Source organism: Antechinus flavipes, chromosome 4, assembly GCF_016432865.1.
Source record: "Antechinus flavipes isolate AdamAnt ecotype Samford, QLD, Australia chromosome 4, AdamAnt_v2, whole genome shotgun sequence".
NCBI lineage: Eukaryota > Metazoa > Chordata > Mammalia > Dasyuromorphia > Dasyuridae > Antechinus > Antechinus flavipes.
This window is the reverse complement of record NC_067401.1, coordinates 374,112,084-374,129,768: the sequence shown is the minus strand read 5'-3', so window position 1 is coordinate 374,129,768 and position 17,685 is coordinate 374,112,084. Positions and strand designations below refer to the sequence as shown.

General features: G+C 32.7%; 1 protein-coding gene across 1 annotated transcript in view; it reads right to left on the bottom strand.

Moving 5' to 3' along the window:
- The window catches only part of NSL1 (NSL1 component of MIS12 kinetochore complex), a 31,685-nt gene that overhangs the window by 1,774 nt on the left and 12,226 nt on the right, over nt 1-17,685 (bottom strand). The window contains exons 3-5 of the mRNA XM_051998416.1: nt 15,243-15,373; nt 13,864-13,918; nt 1,028-1,095 (exon numbers count right to left, since the gene is read on the bottom strand). Coding sequence (XP_051854376.1) covers nt 1,028-1,095; nt 13,864-13,918; nt 15,243-15,373 — 254 coding nt within the window. The remainder of the gene's footprint in view (nt 1-1,027; nt 1,096-13,863; nt 13,919-15,242; nt 15,374-17,685) is intronic.

The following is a 17,685-nucleotide window of genomic DNA, read 5'->3' as shown; positions in this document are numbered from 1 at the left end:
GTAATCTCTACACTATGTATTTTTTGGACCTGAGAACAAAATTATGAAATAAATTAACGATGGAACAAAAACCAAAGATAATGCCAATCTTGAAGTGTTCACTTTTTTGGAAAGCCACATCTTAAAACTTTCCACTAAAAAGAAGAGCTTCTGTTCCTTAGAATTACAGGCAGGTAAAAGGTGTTTTAGATTACAATCTCAAATTAGTTAGCTAGATATTTAAGAGACATCTACTGCGCACAAGTACCAAAAGAAAGTCATGGTTTTTCAGGCAATTAGGTTAAATCATATCAAGGATTAAAAGATTTAAAGCTAACCTTTGAAGCTGTCATGAACTGAAGCAATAGTTAACAGTCAACCAGTAGAGATGCTGAACAGTCAAATTTTTAATAAAATGTTACATAAAAAACATTTCAAATTATTTTATATACTTTAAGTTTCACTTTTGTTTTTCATTTTGGATAAATTCAACAATACAAGCTATAATGATATTGTGAAGACTTCAAATTTGAATGTAGCCTCCAAAGTTGGTTGGATCAAAAACCAACACCCAGAATGTCCAACTAAGAAGCCAAACTTTTAACAACCTGTTAGAGACAGCTGATGCTACAGTGGATGGAATGTTGAGCCTAGAATCAGAAAAACCTGAGTTTAAATCTGGCCTCAGATATTTACTAACTGTATGACACTGGTTAAAAGTCATTCAAATGCCATCTGCCTTAGTTTCTTCAACTGTAAAATAGGAAAAATAATAGCCCTTTTTCCCCTTAAGTTTTTGTGCAGCTCAAATGAAATAATATTTATAAAATGCTTAGCATTGTGCCTGACATATAATCAGCTTATATAAATGCTTATTCCCTTTCTTTCCCATCTCACCCCCTTCCTCTCTTAGAGAAATACAGAAAAATCAAGTAAAAAAAATTCCTGAGAATTTCTGCTAAAACAGATTCTAAAAATACATATCATGAATTTTCAAAGAGAATACCAAGCCCCATATCTTCCATTTAAAATTAACATTGGCTTTTACCTTTGTTACTTCGGTAATCTGCTTGGTAGCTGTTTCTCCTCTACTTTTCAAATTTTCCATGTAAGATTCTGCAAAGAAAACCCCAATACCATTTTATTTCTTTTCCAAAAGAAAAAAAAAAACCAGAATAAAATTTCTAACCAGATGTTCATCTTAATTTGATATTTCTTACAATGTTATCATTGACTAAATTAAAAATTAACTACCCAAGGCTACAAAAGATTTTATACTATCATAATAAAATCAACAATGTCAAACACAGGTACTATAGAAAGATGAATCTTTATAAATTAAGCACATAGGCAGGGAATCAGATTTATGTCTTTTTTTTTAAATAGCAACACAAGGTAATGATATAACACAAGAATGATCATATTTTAAAGGAAATATATGCTAAAATAAGTCAAAATTAGTAGCAATATTTTAGTTTCATCTTTTCCTTCAAAACATAGACTCCTTACATGTAAGAATTAATAATCCTAAGCAATATTTGAATTTGACATACAAAATTCCACACAGAATAGAATTTTCTGTTATATTAACACTGGTATTTGTTTCTTGTCCTTCAGTGGCTAAACTCCTTTTTAATTCTGAATCTAGGTTTCCTCGCTTATATTTTCTGCTTTGACTTGGTCATTTACAAATTACCACTTCTTTATGCTCCAAATTCCTCACCTATATGCCTTGCATATAACAAGAATTATAAAACATATTTGTTGAGGAATTAAATCTGTAAATTGTGGCAGTTGGGCTAGGTGGGAGTGAAGGGAGAATCTTAATGGATTTCAGAATGTTCCTAAACTTGAATGAGAAAAATTATATACCTTTATTTTCACTAACCTTTAATTTATTATTTCTTCTGATTATGATTTTAAAAACAAAACCTGAAAGAAACCACTATTCTGAGAAAGGGCCCATAGGTTTCACCTATAAACTGCCAAAATCAACTAAGGAGGTTTAATTTAAGATCCTCTGGATTAGTTAATCTATATAAAGACCAAAAGCAGCAATACTGTATGATTTTAAATAAATAATGGTAGATAACAAGCACATTCATATGTAATGTTCTCTGGTTCAGTTTCTTGGGGGTCTTTGAGGCAGCCTTCGTTTCAGTTCAATAATCACCAGAAGAGTAGCCAGAGGTTAAAGTCCAAATCCTTTATTATCTCTTTCAAAGTCTTGTCTCCTTTCCTGGGGCCTGGTTAGCTTTCTTATAGTCCAGATTCTTTATTATCTCCTTCCTGGGGCTGGGCAGTTTTCTGGAGAGCCTTTCAGACCAGCCTTGGTCTCAGTAAAAAAATGCAGGAGAGCCTGCCACCAGTGGCCTGACTGAAAATCAAATGAATGTCTGTCTGTTCTTGGTTCCGAGAACTTGAGCTCCCGCCTGTCTTCTCTGCCCTCTGAAAGCTTCTCTTCTGTGGCTCTCAGTCCCTGCTTATATGCTCCACACTGAGTATAAACCAATCATTATATCACTAGGAGACCATTATTTGTTGTAAGATTAAATCAATCATACTGAACCATACTATACTAGATTTAACCATTGTCTCCTCAATTCCACTTAGTACCTTGTTTCAAGTTCTGGTCCATAACATTCATATTCAAAAAACATAGCATACAATCAAAACAATTTCTTCATAGAAACCAGTTAAAATGTTTTGTTTTCTCTTCCATCAGTCTCCATCCTATATAGCCTGGATAAACATTTAAGGAATAAAAAGAAATGGGTGAGAACATCCAAAAGAGAGTGTCTTATAAGTACATTTAAATTTCAAGTTGTTGTTTATCCTTAATGCTTGAAGAAGACCAAAATGATACCATTGGAGATCAACATCCAATGTGTCTGGCTGTAGCTGATCAGACCAATTATAAGCTTGGAAGACTGTACTATAGGTTGTGCACAAAAACTTCATATGATCATTTGGGAGGAAGATATCTCTTAATCTGCACACTTCATGTTTCTTTTGAGATACTGCAATTTTAATTTGCTCACAGAGCATAGTGCCATCTTTGATGTGGAAATGTCATGATAGATGATCCTATGCCAGTGTCTCCCATGTCTCATACCAAATACCAAACTTCTTCAGAGAAATACTGAAAGTGTCCTTGTATCATTTCTTTGGATCAACGTGTACAAATGCATGTTTAGTATTTGAACAATGTGGCCAGTCCACTGGAGTTGCATTCTCTGCAGGAGAGCTTGAATATTTGGCAGTTCAGGTCAAGAAAGGACCTTAGTGTGTGGTACCTTATCTTGTCAGCTGATCTTCAGAAACTTCCTAAAACAATAAAAAGTGGAAGCAGTTCTGTCATAGAATTTTCTGCCATGACACCAGTAGATTGTCCAGATTTCATAGACATACAACGAGGTCAGTACAGAGTCTCAGTAGACCTTCAGTTTTGTAAACAACTTAATACCTCTTCTCTCCCACACATTCTTTTGGAGCCTCTCAAATGCTGAGCTACCACTGGCTACGTGTGTGTTAACTTCATCATCTGTGTACACATCCCTGGAAAGCATACTGACAAGGTAAATGAACTTATCCACAGCATTCAAAATTATTCCATAGAGTAATACTGGCTTGGGGAGAACCTCTGTTTTCTTGGTGTTGATTGTAAGACCAAAATTAGGACAAGTAGCAGAGAATCAAACCATATTTTATTACACTTCAGTCTCAGAGGCTGCACTGAGGACACAATCATCTGTGAACAAAAAGTTGTTCACCAACTCTTCTTCCATTTTAGTCTTGGCTTGTAGCCTTTTCAAGTTAAATAATTTATCTCAGTATGCCTTCCTGCCATTTTGTTCTTGATGAAGGTATCTGACAATATGCTGAAAACAGGCTAAAAAGTATGGGAGTGATTCATAACAGAGAACAATAGAAAATCAACAAGGAAACAAAGAAAAGCTGGGCAGCTTTGAAAACAATATTTAGGTTTTCTTGAAATGGAAATTTATTATTTTTCATTGAATCTGCTCCTATAATCTGCTGTGTGCATGGTGATGCTTTGTTTTTTCTTTTCTCATTTTGTATTTAACATTTTAAAAATTATATTAGAAATAAAATAAAAGGCATGGGAGCAAGTACACAGCCGTGTGTCATTCTATTCATAACTGGGAAAATATCATCCATTATTCAGAACCTGTGCAAGAGATATAATGGTTTTCCATGTGTGAAATTTCAAGTGCATGGAGAAAATTTGGTTTACTTTTCATGTTCTATAGGCTGCTTTTCAAAATTCCACTGTTCCATGAATTATATTACTAATATAAACATGACCATTTGAACTAATTAATGACCCCAACAAATGCATGTAAAAATAACCATACATGCATGTAAAAATAAGATTAAGTTTCTAAAATAGGAAAATTCCTTCTTGACCAAAAAAATCTGAAAAAAATTGGGAGAAATTTATTTTCTGAATGAAATTGGTCAAAATGGCTATTTTATTTGAGATGATATACCAGTGACACTGATACATTGTTGGTGGAACTGTGAACACTCCTAACCATTCTGGAGAGCAATTTGGACCTATGCTCAAAAAATTATACTTTTGATTCAGCAGTGTTTCTATTGGGCTTATATCCCAAAGAAACCTTAAAGGAGGGAAAGGGATCCATATGTGCTAAAATGTTTGTGGCAGCCATTTTTTAGTGGCTAGAAACTAGAAACTGAATTGGAGAATGGCCCATCAATTGGAGAATGGCCGAATAAATTATGGTATATGAATGTTATGGACTATTATTGTTCTGTAAGAAATGACTAATAGGATGATTCCAGAGAGTCCTGGAGAGATGATGAACTGATGCTAAGTGAAAAAAGCAGAACCAGGAGATCATTATAGACAACAATACGCATCAATAAGACTATACGATGATCAATTCTGATGGACGTGACTCTCTTCAACAATGAGATGATTCAAACCAGTTCCAATTGTTCAGTTATGAAGAGAGCCATCTACACCCAGAGAGAGATCTGTGGGAACTGAGTGTGGACCACAACATAGCATTTTCATGCTTTCTGTTGATGTCTGCATTTTATTTTTTCTTCTCAAGTTTTTTTCCTCCTAGATTCAATTTTTCTTGTGCAGCAAGATAAATATGTATACACATATTGGATTTAACATATATTTTAACATATTTAACATGTATTAGACTACCTACCATCTAGGGGAAGGGATGGGGTGAAAGAGGGAAAAATTTGGAACAGAAAGTTTTGCAAGAGTTAATGGTGAAAAATTACCCATATATATGTTTTGTAAATAAAAAACTTTAATTAAAAAAAGAGAGAGAGAGATTATATACCAGTAATAAATTTAAGGATGAAACTTTCAAAACCACTAAATTTTGAATTCGATAACTTCTGCAGCAAAAATTCTGCAACTAAAACATTTAATTTAAATATGCAGGTAATTACATTAAATTCTAACAGAAAAGTCTAAAACATATGAACTTTTTCACTAGACAGAAGATCTTTCATATTAAAAAAAATTTCCACTAAATTTCTTTCTTTAAAGATACTAAATTAACCCCCAACTATTATTTTATTTAAGAAGATTATTTATACAGGTTAATACCATAACTTTGGAATATGGCCTAAATATAATCGAGTAATAGACTAGAAGAACAAATACTTTTGGCATTGCAATATTTCCATCTTGGTATGATATTTGTAGAGTAGAAAAATGTTCACAGTTCATCTGTTTTCTCAGGACTATACAACAGGTAAACATAAATGTTGAACAGCTTAGGTTACTAAATTAAAATTTAGGTTCTAAATTACAAAAATTCATTTAACTCATAATATTTCTGAAATATAACACATGTAATAGTATTTTATTATTCATCATTTCTGGAATGCTCTCTTCTCCCTTCTACCTTGTAAAATCCCTAGCTTCCTCTAAGGCTCAAGTGTGATCTCCTAACAAGAGGCCAATCCTGATCCTCCCAATTACTTTGTAATTATTTTATATATAATTTCTATTTACTTATCTCTCCTGCCCCTACTTCCACTGCTATACTTACTCCTTGAAACATTTTCTTTTCAGTCTAACATCTGGCACATGGTAGGCACTAATAAAAGTCTGATGGGTTAAACAAGACTTTTGTGAGATCCAAAAAATCATTTTTTCTTCTTACAGGGGAATGAATTTTACAATTCAGTTTACAAATAAATTTTTGGAACATAACATGCTACAAAAAAATGATATATCAATGACTTAACAGACTTTGTGATTAAAGAAAGGAAATATATACATCTCTAAGACTGCTCTTGCAAGGTCAGCAAAAGAACTAGAAGCATCATGTCTTATAATTGAGAACCAAAATTAATTCTTTAAATATCACTACACATTCCCTTTAAGGATTAAGAAAAGTTATCTCCTCAGTTACTAATCTCAAAATAAGGAATGATTTAAAAAGAATAAGACAAGGAAGCAACCTTTAAGAAAGCCTAAAGACCATGAAAACTGTTTTCTTAAAATAGCTTAACAGGGTAGGACTAAATGTTTGCCATTGGCTATCTAAATAGCAGACTAATGCACTGTTACTTTAAAAAGTTACTTAGTTCTTTAAAATGTGGAAGTTGAGTGTTACCCCTGAGAAAATTGTTTTCTCCAGTTATTGGCTTTCCAAAACAAAGGGAAATGAAAAAGTGGAAATGAAAGATTGAGCAACTGAACTAGTTTTGCTTTCAGGATACTGAAGGCCTTCAAGGAGAGGCTGTCAGATGACCCACCTTCAAGGGTCATTGCAATACTTCAAATGTATTCTGATTCATTTACTAATCTAGGAAACATGAACTTCTAAAAGGCTATACAAATGTATAAACTCAGCAAAAGTACTCAACCCCTTCCTTTCCATTTTCCAATTCCTTCCTTTCCATTTTCCAACTACATTTGATTAATATGACCAAGCAAGCATTTATTTTGGATTAATTTCAAAAATGGCAATTAAAGCTACAAATAAGCAATAGATCACTACTGACAATGAAACAAATAAAATTATTTATAACTTCCTAATGAATTATTTTCAGCTGAATGTGCCTTTTAAGAATTCTGAGATAATAAACAGTGTTGTAGGCTTTCAAAGAAACTGACACTTTTTAATACATTCCATGATTCCATTAATTAAAAAAAAAAAACCCTTAAAAAAAAATCTATTTATTCAGAGTTTTAATTCTCACCTCAATTACAGCCATTTAGCTAAGTTTAAATTCAATTCTATTTGTGATGTCACATGTTAAAATACACTGGTGAAATTAAACCTACATAATCAGGTGAATTTTATAACAATCTATAAACTACTACAATGAATTATATTCAACCATTATATTTAGAGAACTGAACTCTCTTTAATCAAATGTACTAATGTTTGTTCAATTCAATTTTGTCAATTACACCAATTTAGTCAATTAAAATTTTTAATTGAAAATTATTAATTCTACAAAGTTACAATATGCAAAATAAATTCATACATCAGCTTCTCTGCAAATTACCAACAAAATATAGTGGGAAGAGATGGAAGAATTCCCTTCAAAATAACTTACAGAATGGGTCAAATATTTGAGTTTCCTTATCAAGGTGTACAAAGAATTGTATGAATACAACTACAAAATCTCTACAAAAGTAATGACAGACCTAAATAACTGTATAAATATTAATTGCTCATGATTAGGCCACACCAATATTATAAAATGACAATATCAATTAACTTAGCTATTCAGTGCCACATCTTAAAAACTATCAAATAATTACTTTATAGAACTCAAGAAAACAGTAAAGAACATCATGTGAAGGAACAAGAGATCAAGAATCTCAAAGGAAATAAGGGGGGAAAAAACCAACAGGAAATAAAGGATCCTTGAAGTACCATATCTCATAACAACACAGTAGTAATTATCAAAACAATTTGGTTTAGTTAAAAGTCAATGAGTCCCATTTCCAAAATATATAGAGAATTGACTCTAATTTATAAGAAATGAAGCACTCTCCAAATGATAAAAGGTCAAAGGAGTATGAACAGACAATTCTCAGATGAAGAAATTGAAACTATTTCTAGCCATATGAAAAGATGCTCCAAGTCATTATTAATCAGAGAAATGCAAATTAAGACAACTCTGAGATACCACTACATACCTGTCAGACTGACTAGAATGACAGGGAAAGATAATGCGGAATGTTGGAAGGGATATGGGAAAACAGAGAAACTAATACACTGTTGGTGGAATTGTGAAGTGATCCAACCATTCTGGAGAGCAATTTGGAACTATGCTCAAAAAGTTGTCAAACTGTGCATACCCTTTGATCCAGCAGTGTTACTACTGGGCTTATATCCCAAAGAGATCATAAAGAAGGGAAAGAGACCTGTCTGTGCAAGAATGTTTGTGGCAGATCTCTTTGTAGTGGCCAGAAACTGGAAACTGAGTAGATGCCCATCAACTGGAGATTAGCTGAATAAATTGTGATATATGAATATTATGGAATATTATTGTCGGTAAGAAATGACCAAGGTCAGAAAGACCTTTACACAAACTGATGCTGAATGAAACAAGCAGGGCTAGGAAATCATTATATACTTCAACAACAATACTATATGATGATCAATTCTGATGGACCTGGCCATCCTCAGCAATGAGATGAACCAAATCAGTTCCAATGGAGCAGTAATGAACTGAACCAGCTATGCCCAGAGAAAGAACTCTGGGAGATGGCTAAAAACCATTACATTGAATTCCCAATCCCTATATTTTTGCCTGCCTGCAGTTTGGATTTCCTTCACAGGTTAATTATACAATATTTCAGAGTCCGATTCTTTTTGTACAGCAAAATAATTGTTTGGACATGTATACTTATTGTGTATCTAATTTATACTTTAATATATTTAACATCTACTGGTCATCCTGCCATCTAGGGGAGGGGGTAGGGGGGGGGGAAGGGGAAAATTTGGAACAAAAGGTTTGGCAATTGTCAGTGCTGTAAAATTACCCATACATATAACTTGTAAATAAAAAGCTATTAAAATTAAAAAAAAAAAAAAGTCAATGAGTCCATCACATTGAGTATAAAACATACAGAAACAAACAACGTAGAGTACAGTACTCAATAAGCCCAAAGAATCCCAACAACTATTTGACAAAAACTGATTATAAAAAGTAGTCTGGCAGAAATTCAGTTTACAACTCACCACACAATACACATACTAAAGTAAGCTCCAGAAGGTGACATAACATAAAAAGTTACATCATAAACAAATCTGGAGAGAAACAAAGGAACACCCTTTCTTTTGCAACTATGGATGGAGGAAGAATTCATGACCAAACAAAGAATAGAGAGCCTCACAAACAAAATTAATAAACAATTTTTATATAAAATTAATAAAGTTAAAATTAGGAAATAAAGTTAACTGAGAGCTTTTCTTTGATAAAAGGTCTAATATCTAAGAACCATGAAGAAAAATTCAAATTTGTAAGAACAAGACTATTCGCCAACTCCAAGGAGACTTAAAATAGAGCCCAGGTAAATTTTGCTATGACTGAAAATATTTCCCACCTGATGGCCAATATGAGAATTAAAGTCTATCAATTTAGCTAGCCTGGCATTCGAATGATTCACATGCAGTATAGTCTATCATCAGATTTCTTCTCAAAATTTTCCCAACGTGATAAGAGTTTAGTTTTCACTAGAATATTTTTGGGAAACCACAGTCATCTGCACATTACCAACAAGGCATCTGAGTATAATATTAGTGGAGGAATGATAATTCATATTTAAGTAGTATTCAATATCATATCAAACACTTTCATCACAACAATTCTATGGGGTAGGAATTATAGAGAGTATTTCCATTTACTGAGGAGTAAAATGTCTTCTGTATCTCAACCTACATCATCAGAACTTATCCATGCCCACACCCAGCCAACAGACAACTGAAACTATTCCTTTTCTTACCTCAATGTAGATGCCTCTCAATTCCAAGTTATTAGTAGGGAGTTTTATCAAGTATTAGGCAACTCTAGTATAGCTAGTTTGGGGATAGGAGATGAGAATTATAAAGAGACAGAAGGGAAGGGAAAAAGTCAAGATTCAGTCAGAGGGCAAAGAGAAAAAGAGCTAAGGAGTATAGAAAGAGGCAATAGTGGAGTTAAGTACGAAGAGTCTGGGTGTGTACTAAAGAATGACAATGGTTCCCATTTTCCTTCTCTCTCTTTACCTTTAATGCTGCCTCTGACCACTACTACCAGAAAAGGAAAATCAGCTAAGGGCAGAACTGCAGAGAGGAATGAGGAAAGAGAATGTTAAGGTTATAGAGAATAAATGAAGATGACGGCAGAGCAGATGACCTTTTCCCTTACAACCTAGTAAGTCCCCTGACCACTATTCTTATTTTGCTAGTATGAGAAAGAAGTAAGAAGTAGAGTTCAATCAGGGCCAAACTTAAGGGAAGAACAAAAGGAAGGATATCCCAGCCAGTAGTGGGAAAGTATATCTTATATCAGTTAAGTTAGGGCAACCATTCTTCTAAAAGGACTTATATTTTAGTCAGCTACATATATGTATGTTGGGAGTAACTCTATTAGAAGTCGTTTATATAGAATCTTCCATGTAAAATATTATATTTTTAAAAGAATTTATAATTAGAAATTAAAAGTATGCAAGTAAACCAAGACCTCACATAATCATTGACAAAGATCTGCTTCTCCTAGGAGTATACAAAAAGTCCAATGCGTCAGTGGGAAGGATTGATTTTTTTGTCCTTGAATCATGAATCTGAGATGTGATAGTGATTTGTCAAACCTGAAAATTAATATCCAATTGTGGGAATTCACATGAAACAAATGATACTGTCAAAACAATCTAAATATTACCTCTAGGGATTATAAAATACTGGGCAGGAAATTTAAGACTTTCCAGGAATAGGTGATATTTTCATTATTGTTATAGTGAGCAAAGAGACTTTATAAGAGAAGCAAATGTAGAAAGTAAAAATCTGGTTTCCATGGTATCAAAGAAAGTGATTTGGATCTCCAAACAAGAAATTTACATCTAAAAATTCAAATTGTGAGCTCTTGGCCAGAAGTGAAGAATATTTAATATTTTTAAATATATTAGTAATATATTTAAATGATACATTAATACTATATATAATAATATATTCAAAAATTTTAATATACTATAATATATTTGCCTTTAGATTTGAAGGTCTGATGAAGCATATTCAAAAGAAAAATGGAAGGGAAAAGAACAAATTTCCCATATTACAACTGTTAAGTCAGATACCACAAAAGATATAACATTCAAGAAAAAATATTAATAAAAGTATTCAAAAATTCACTGGAGACATTTCCAAGAACACAAACTATTCGCAAATTTCATCCAAAATTATGAAAAACTTGGCAGAAAGTAAAGATCAAGTAAACTTCTTACTGCAAAGAAATAAGCATGGTCTCATAGGTGCCACTGCAATTTGATTAGGATTCATGGCTAAAATGGCAGTGGAAAGGTATACTTTATTCAAAAAAAGAAAACATATAAAAATAGTAGTTTAGTAATACATACAAGGGCAAAAACATCAATGGGGAAGCACAGTGGGGAACTTTTGGGTAAGGATCAAAAGAGAAACAAAAATTTGTTATTGAGAAGTTTTTTTGAAATAACAAAAAAAAAACTTTTTAAAATAAAATTTGTAAATTAGTACAGTAGAGAATGCTATATAAATAATTTACATGGGTCTTAGTAAATCTTTTGATAAAGTATGTTATTTTTGTGGAGAAGATTGAAGAAATTATTAGATAATAACATAATTAGGAAATGAAACTTGTGACCTATGGTTCAATAAACCCAAAGACCCCAACTACTAAAGTAAGGATTCACTATTAAGTAAATACTACAGGCAAAACTAAAAAAACCTCTGGCAGAAATTGGATCTAGAGCAACATCTCCATACAATATATCAAAATAACCTCTAAATGGATATTTAAAAGGTCACATCATAAACAAATATGAGGAACAATGAGGGAAATACCTTTTTGTAGCTATGGATAGGGGAAGAGTTCATAACCAAACAAGGAACAGAGAACATCACAGAAGGTAAAATTTATGCAATTTGTACACATTTGTGAAATATGCAATTGTGATTACATAAAATTAAAAAAGATTTACACAAATAAAATTAATATACCTAAATTAGAATAGCTGGAGAAAACTTTCTCTAATAAAAGTCTCATTTCCAAGATTTACAAGGAAATGATTCAAACTTATAAGAATGAGCCATTCTCCAAAAGATAAATGGTCAAAAAAGATTTTAGACTTTTCTAAAAGAAAGAAATCCAAGCTATGAACAATGATATATTTTTAAAAATGCTCCTTAAGTCAATAATTATTAAAGAAATATAAATTAAAGCCACTCTGAGGTTCTTACACTTATCAGATATAAATGACATAAAAGGAAAATGAAAAATGTTGGAGGGGCTGCAGAAAAACAAGCACTTTACTGTGTGGCTGATAAGAGTTCTAAACTGATTCAGTCTAACCACTCTGGAAAGCAATATGGAACCATGCCCCAAAAGTCTTTAAAATGTGCATTACTATGTTTATATTCCAGAGATCACAGAAAGAGTAAAAGTACTCATATGTACAAAAATTGATAGAATCTCTTTTTGTAGTGGCAAAGAACTGGAAACTAAAGAGATGCTCATCAAATGTGGATTGGTTGAATAAATTATGGCATATAAATATAATACTTATACCTAAGAAATAATAAAAGGGATGATTTCAGAGAAACCTGAGATCTATATTAAGTGATGCTAAGTGAAGGAAGTAGAACCAAAAAAATAATTTATATAATAACATTGTAAAGACAATTAGAACTTTGCAGTAACCAACTATGATCCAAAGGACCAAGGATGAAAAATGCTATCCATCTCTTAAGAGAGAAATGATATACAAGATCTTGACAGAGAAATGATAGACTCAATTCACAAAATGAGATACCTATTTTTTGACATGCCTGAGATGGGAATTTGTTTTGTTTGACTATGTGTATTTGTTATAGTTTTTTCCTTTCCTTTTTTTTTTAATGAGGATTTGGGGAAGAGAAAATATAAATTAGAAAAATAAAATTTAATTTAAAATTTTTAAAAAGCTTTTTTATTACATAAAAAAGGATCATTTTTCAAGTGCTCTCAACTGAAAGTTCTCAGTTTTTATGTTTAAAATATATGGTGACATATACTTTATATATGGTGATAACCAGTTGTATAAAAATTTACATACATGAGAAACTAGTGAAACTAAAAGAGAACTAAACAAGAGTTTTCATAATACCTAATAGCATTTTTATAGCACTTTAAAATTTACAAAACCCTTTTATCCAAGAAACTAAATTAGGAGGTAGTTACTAAAATTATCCTCATTTTTACAAATAAGGGAACTTAGGTAAAGAGTACTTAAAAGATGGGCCTAGAGTCACAAATTTAATAAGAGTCTGAGGCCAGATATGAATTCAGGTATTTCTGATTCCACATCCAGGGCTTTATCCACTACATCAGATGTACCTCCAAGAATATAATTTATCTGTCCACAGATGATTTGTCTTCTATAAAAACTCTGGTTATCAATGGATATAAATAAAATCTACCTATCTCACCAGAGAAACTTATGCTTTAAGATTTCTTCTCCCCTAAAGAATCCTGTTCTCTTCCATTGTAGCTATAGATTTGTGGAAAATTAAATTGGATGAGTAAACGTAAAGGCATTCTTGTTGCTAACTTATTAGTACCAAAACTCAGAACAATTTTGAGCTGTTTCATTTTCCATGCAATCAAATGTGGACTCACCTTGTTTAGCATCAGATTTTATCTCCTCTGCATGTATAACAGGTCGGTAGTGCTTCTAAACATAGAATAAGAATTGATGAAAAAAAAAAAAAGACTTCACTTTATCTGGAAATACAAGCTTTTTATAAAAATGAAAGTGAGTTTCTTTTGGAAAGTAAATACTATATATTAATATCAATATTTGTTGCAAAATATCCAATTATCAGTTAGCAGACGAAAAGGAGAGACAGTTAATCAACTAAGGCTAAATTTTGCCTTTCAGTGCTGCCATCCACTACTTATATTAAAAAGCACAGATAACATTATCTGAAAAAGCACTCTAACAAACAAGCACACACACCACAAAGACACTGCAGCTTCATGGAATTTAGAAGTTATTGAGGCACAGACACAATGTTATAAAATGGTAGTTTAGTTTCCAACACAGACCACAAAAATTGACATTAAACATCCTGGCCTCCTAAAAGAACATGGAATGGAATGGACAAGGCTGGTAGTATCCATTTGTTACAGCAGAGATCAGAAATAAGAAACTTACTAGCTGGTTCAAAAAGCATGCAGAGAGAGAGGAATACCATAACATAACCTTGGAACATAAACCTAGAGGGGAAAGAGAGAGCCACGGGCATCTAATCCCAACCCTTATTTTTACAGACTATGAAAAAGAAGCTCAGGAAGTTTCAATCACTTGCCTGAGATCATACTCTGGAGCTTTCCCACATTGCTTCCCTTCACCTGAAAGCTGTAGAATTGGGAAGAGGAAACACTTAGGGACTTCCTTACCTTGACACCTTGTATTATAACAAAAGAAGCTAATAGAAAATACCTTCTTTGCTGAAAGATTACACACTGAGCTATATACAATATGCTTTTGTTTTTCTAAAACAACGAAGTGTTTAGGAATTGTTAAATAAATTGCTATAGGTAATGGAGTTTCTCCCCTTCAGAAGCCATGTTCCACAACTACTCTACATAACGTCTTTTCAGGAGACCTGGGTCTCACATTGGGATCAGTACTGGTACAATATTTAAGCCCATGAAACATGACATAAAAGCCTACCAGCACATAAATCAGTTAGATCATCATCAGTTAGATCAAATGCTCTTCAAATCATATATTCTTATATCCTCAAAGAAATAGTCTCTGTCCAGCAGTACCAATTGCAAATGACAAAGAAAGGAGAAAATAGCTAACAGTTGATTTTTTGATTCCCTTTTCCAATTCTTAGTATTGTAAAGTCACTTCTAGTTTCCTGACTTCAATCTTTATTTCAATATTAGCTTAATTCAACAGATGCCATTCCTAAAAACAGTAGAATTCATTATAAGAATTTCCATAAGCTTAGATTTTAAGTAATTACAAAGATAGCTCATCTTACCAAAATTTCATGTTGTGCTTTCATGGTTTTGATGACACATTCAGCAATCTTTCTGGGATACTGCTTACGTTTTGTAGCTGTATCTACTATAACTTCATCAAACTGATCTTCAAGAATTCTGATCTTGGGATCTAAACTCATAAAAAAGAAATAATTAAAAACACAAAAGAAATTGTACCTAAAGTATTTTTCTGAGTACAGTACTAATACTCTATAGGAAACTATTCAATTTATACTTTTTTTTTTTTAAAAAGTAGCATACTTCTGGAAAAAAAAAGTAATTTTCAAACAAGGAAAATTAATTAACTTAAATATAAACCATATAGTAAGGCAATATAAGGAGCAGCAATTCAATTTCCCAAATTCAATCCAAATAGGTAGTGCAAATGAATATCTCTTTAGTGGTCTTAGCCAAGTTAAACCAGCTGAACCGGTTCTCAAAATGGTATTGCTATCCCTTAAAATTAGATATAAGCTAGTCACCTTACAAAGAGCTACCCAAAGGGACAGCTAGGTGGCGCAGTGGATAGAGCATCAGCCCTGAAGTCAGGAGGGCTTGAGTTCAAATTTAGTCTCAGACACTTAATACTTCCTACCTGTGTGACCCTGAGCAAGTTTCTTAACCCCAATTGTCTCAGCCAAAAAAAAAAAAAAAAAGAGCTACACAAAAATGAGTTAAGGTCAATTACAGTAAATATTTACAGTATTATTTACACACACACACACACACACACACACACACACTATAGGGGTGGACTTGACTAATCCAAACCTGTTTCTTTCCTCTGTTTGGTAGTTGCTTCACTAATACAGATCACAAATCCTCTGTGACTTACTCTGTGCAATTTTTATTAACATTTCTCATAAATCTTCTTACCCAGTGCAATTAGGGGCATTCCTTTAGCACTTTTGATAGATACTAAGAGGTACCAATATACTACGTGGACTTTCCAAACATGCTCTCCCCACACAACTGGCCCACTTCTTTTGGTCTTATATATTCTCTACAATTTCTAGGTCACAGGTTAACTAGGAGGAAAGTACTTTGTAAAATGAAAAAAATATTATATAAACATGAATTATCATTATCATTGTTATTAAATATTTTAAGCCTTTCCAATAAAAATACTTACCTTGCAATATTCCTAATGTGAAAACTTCACTGAAATTTCAATTTGCTCAATTAAAACAATAAAACAAAGAAATTATATCAGTAGCCTAAAAGAAAATACTGTAATATTTTATGATGAATTGCAAAAAAATTAAGTCTCTAAAACTAGACAAGTATGAATGGAGCAAAAAAACTGGCTTCTTGGCACCATCTATTGGTCAATCTGCAAAACTGAAAAACATCATAGTCTTTTCTTATCAATGAAAAAGCATTTAAGTAGTTACTATGTATCAAACAGTATCAAATAGATGCTCATATTCTAATTGGAGAAGGTAATATATTTAACAGCTCAACTGTAAATTGCAAAGCAAGATAAAGACACTCTTAGGACCAGTATTGCCAGGGGTATAGAGTCCACAGTAAATGGTAAAGCAGGATATAATATAAGCCTATCTGCTTCCTGGATACAATCTCTTCTCTAGATATTCCTGATATAGTTGGCTCATAGAATCACTCTGTCAGTCATCTTTTGTCAAATTTCATCCAGGTCATGTCCACCAACTATGGGCATACCATTCTGTCTTGGACCCTCCCTATTGACTCTTCTTGCTACTCTTTAACCTTATCAGATCCCATGGGTTCAATTACTACATATCTTTAGATGACTCCCTCCTAAGCTCCAGGCCTGACTCACAAACTGCTGACTGAACATCTTTCTAGAGTTATCTCAAGCTCAATGTATTCAGGATAGACTTCATTATATTTCACCTATACCAATCAATAGAATTAGTTTCCTAATTCTACTGAAAGCATCACTATCTTTTCAGTAACTCAAGTTTACAACATTAGTGTCATCTTCATTTTTCCTCACCCTACACATTAAATCAGTTACCAAATATTGTCAATTCTATCAATACTTCTTTTATATACACCTTCATCTCTTTACTCAGAGCCACCTCTTTTCCCAGAACTACAATAGCTTTCTAATCAGTATCTCTCACATCCCTTCCTGCACTAGTCCATCTTCTACATAACTGTCAAAATGATTTTCCTCAAGTACAGGTCTCACCATATCACCCCTCTAAACTCAATAAACTATGATGGCTCCTTTCTGACTCTAGAATCAAATGTAAATGATTAAGTCCTTCTTCCCTTTCTGGATCATTATATGATTCCTTTTCTGGATCATTATGTGATTCCCTTCCTGGATTGTTATATGATTCCCTTCCACACACTCTATAATATTCAGCCATACTGAATACCTGCTGTTCCTTGTATAGAAAATTTTACTTCACACTATGTACCTTTTCAGTAGCTATCAGCCACTCTCCT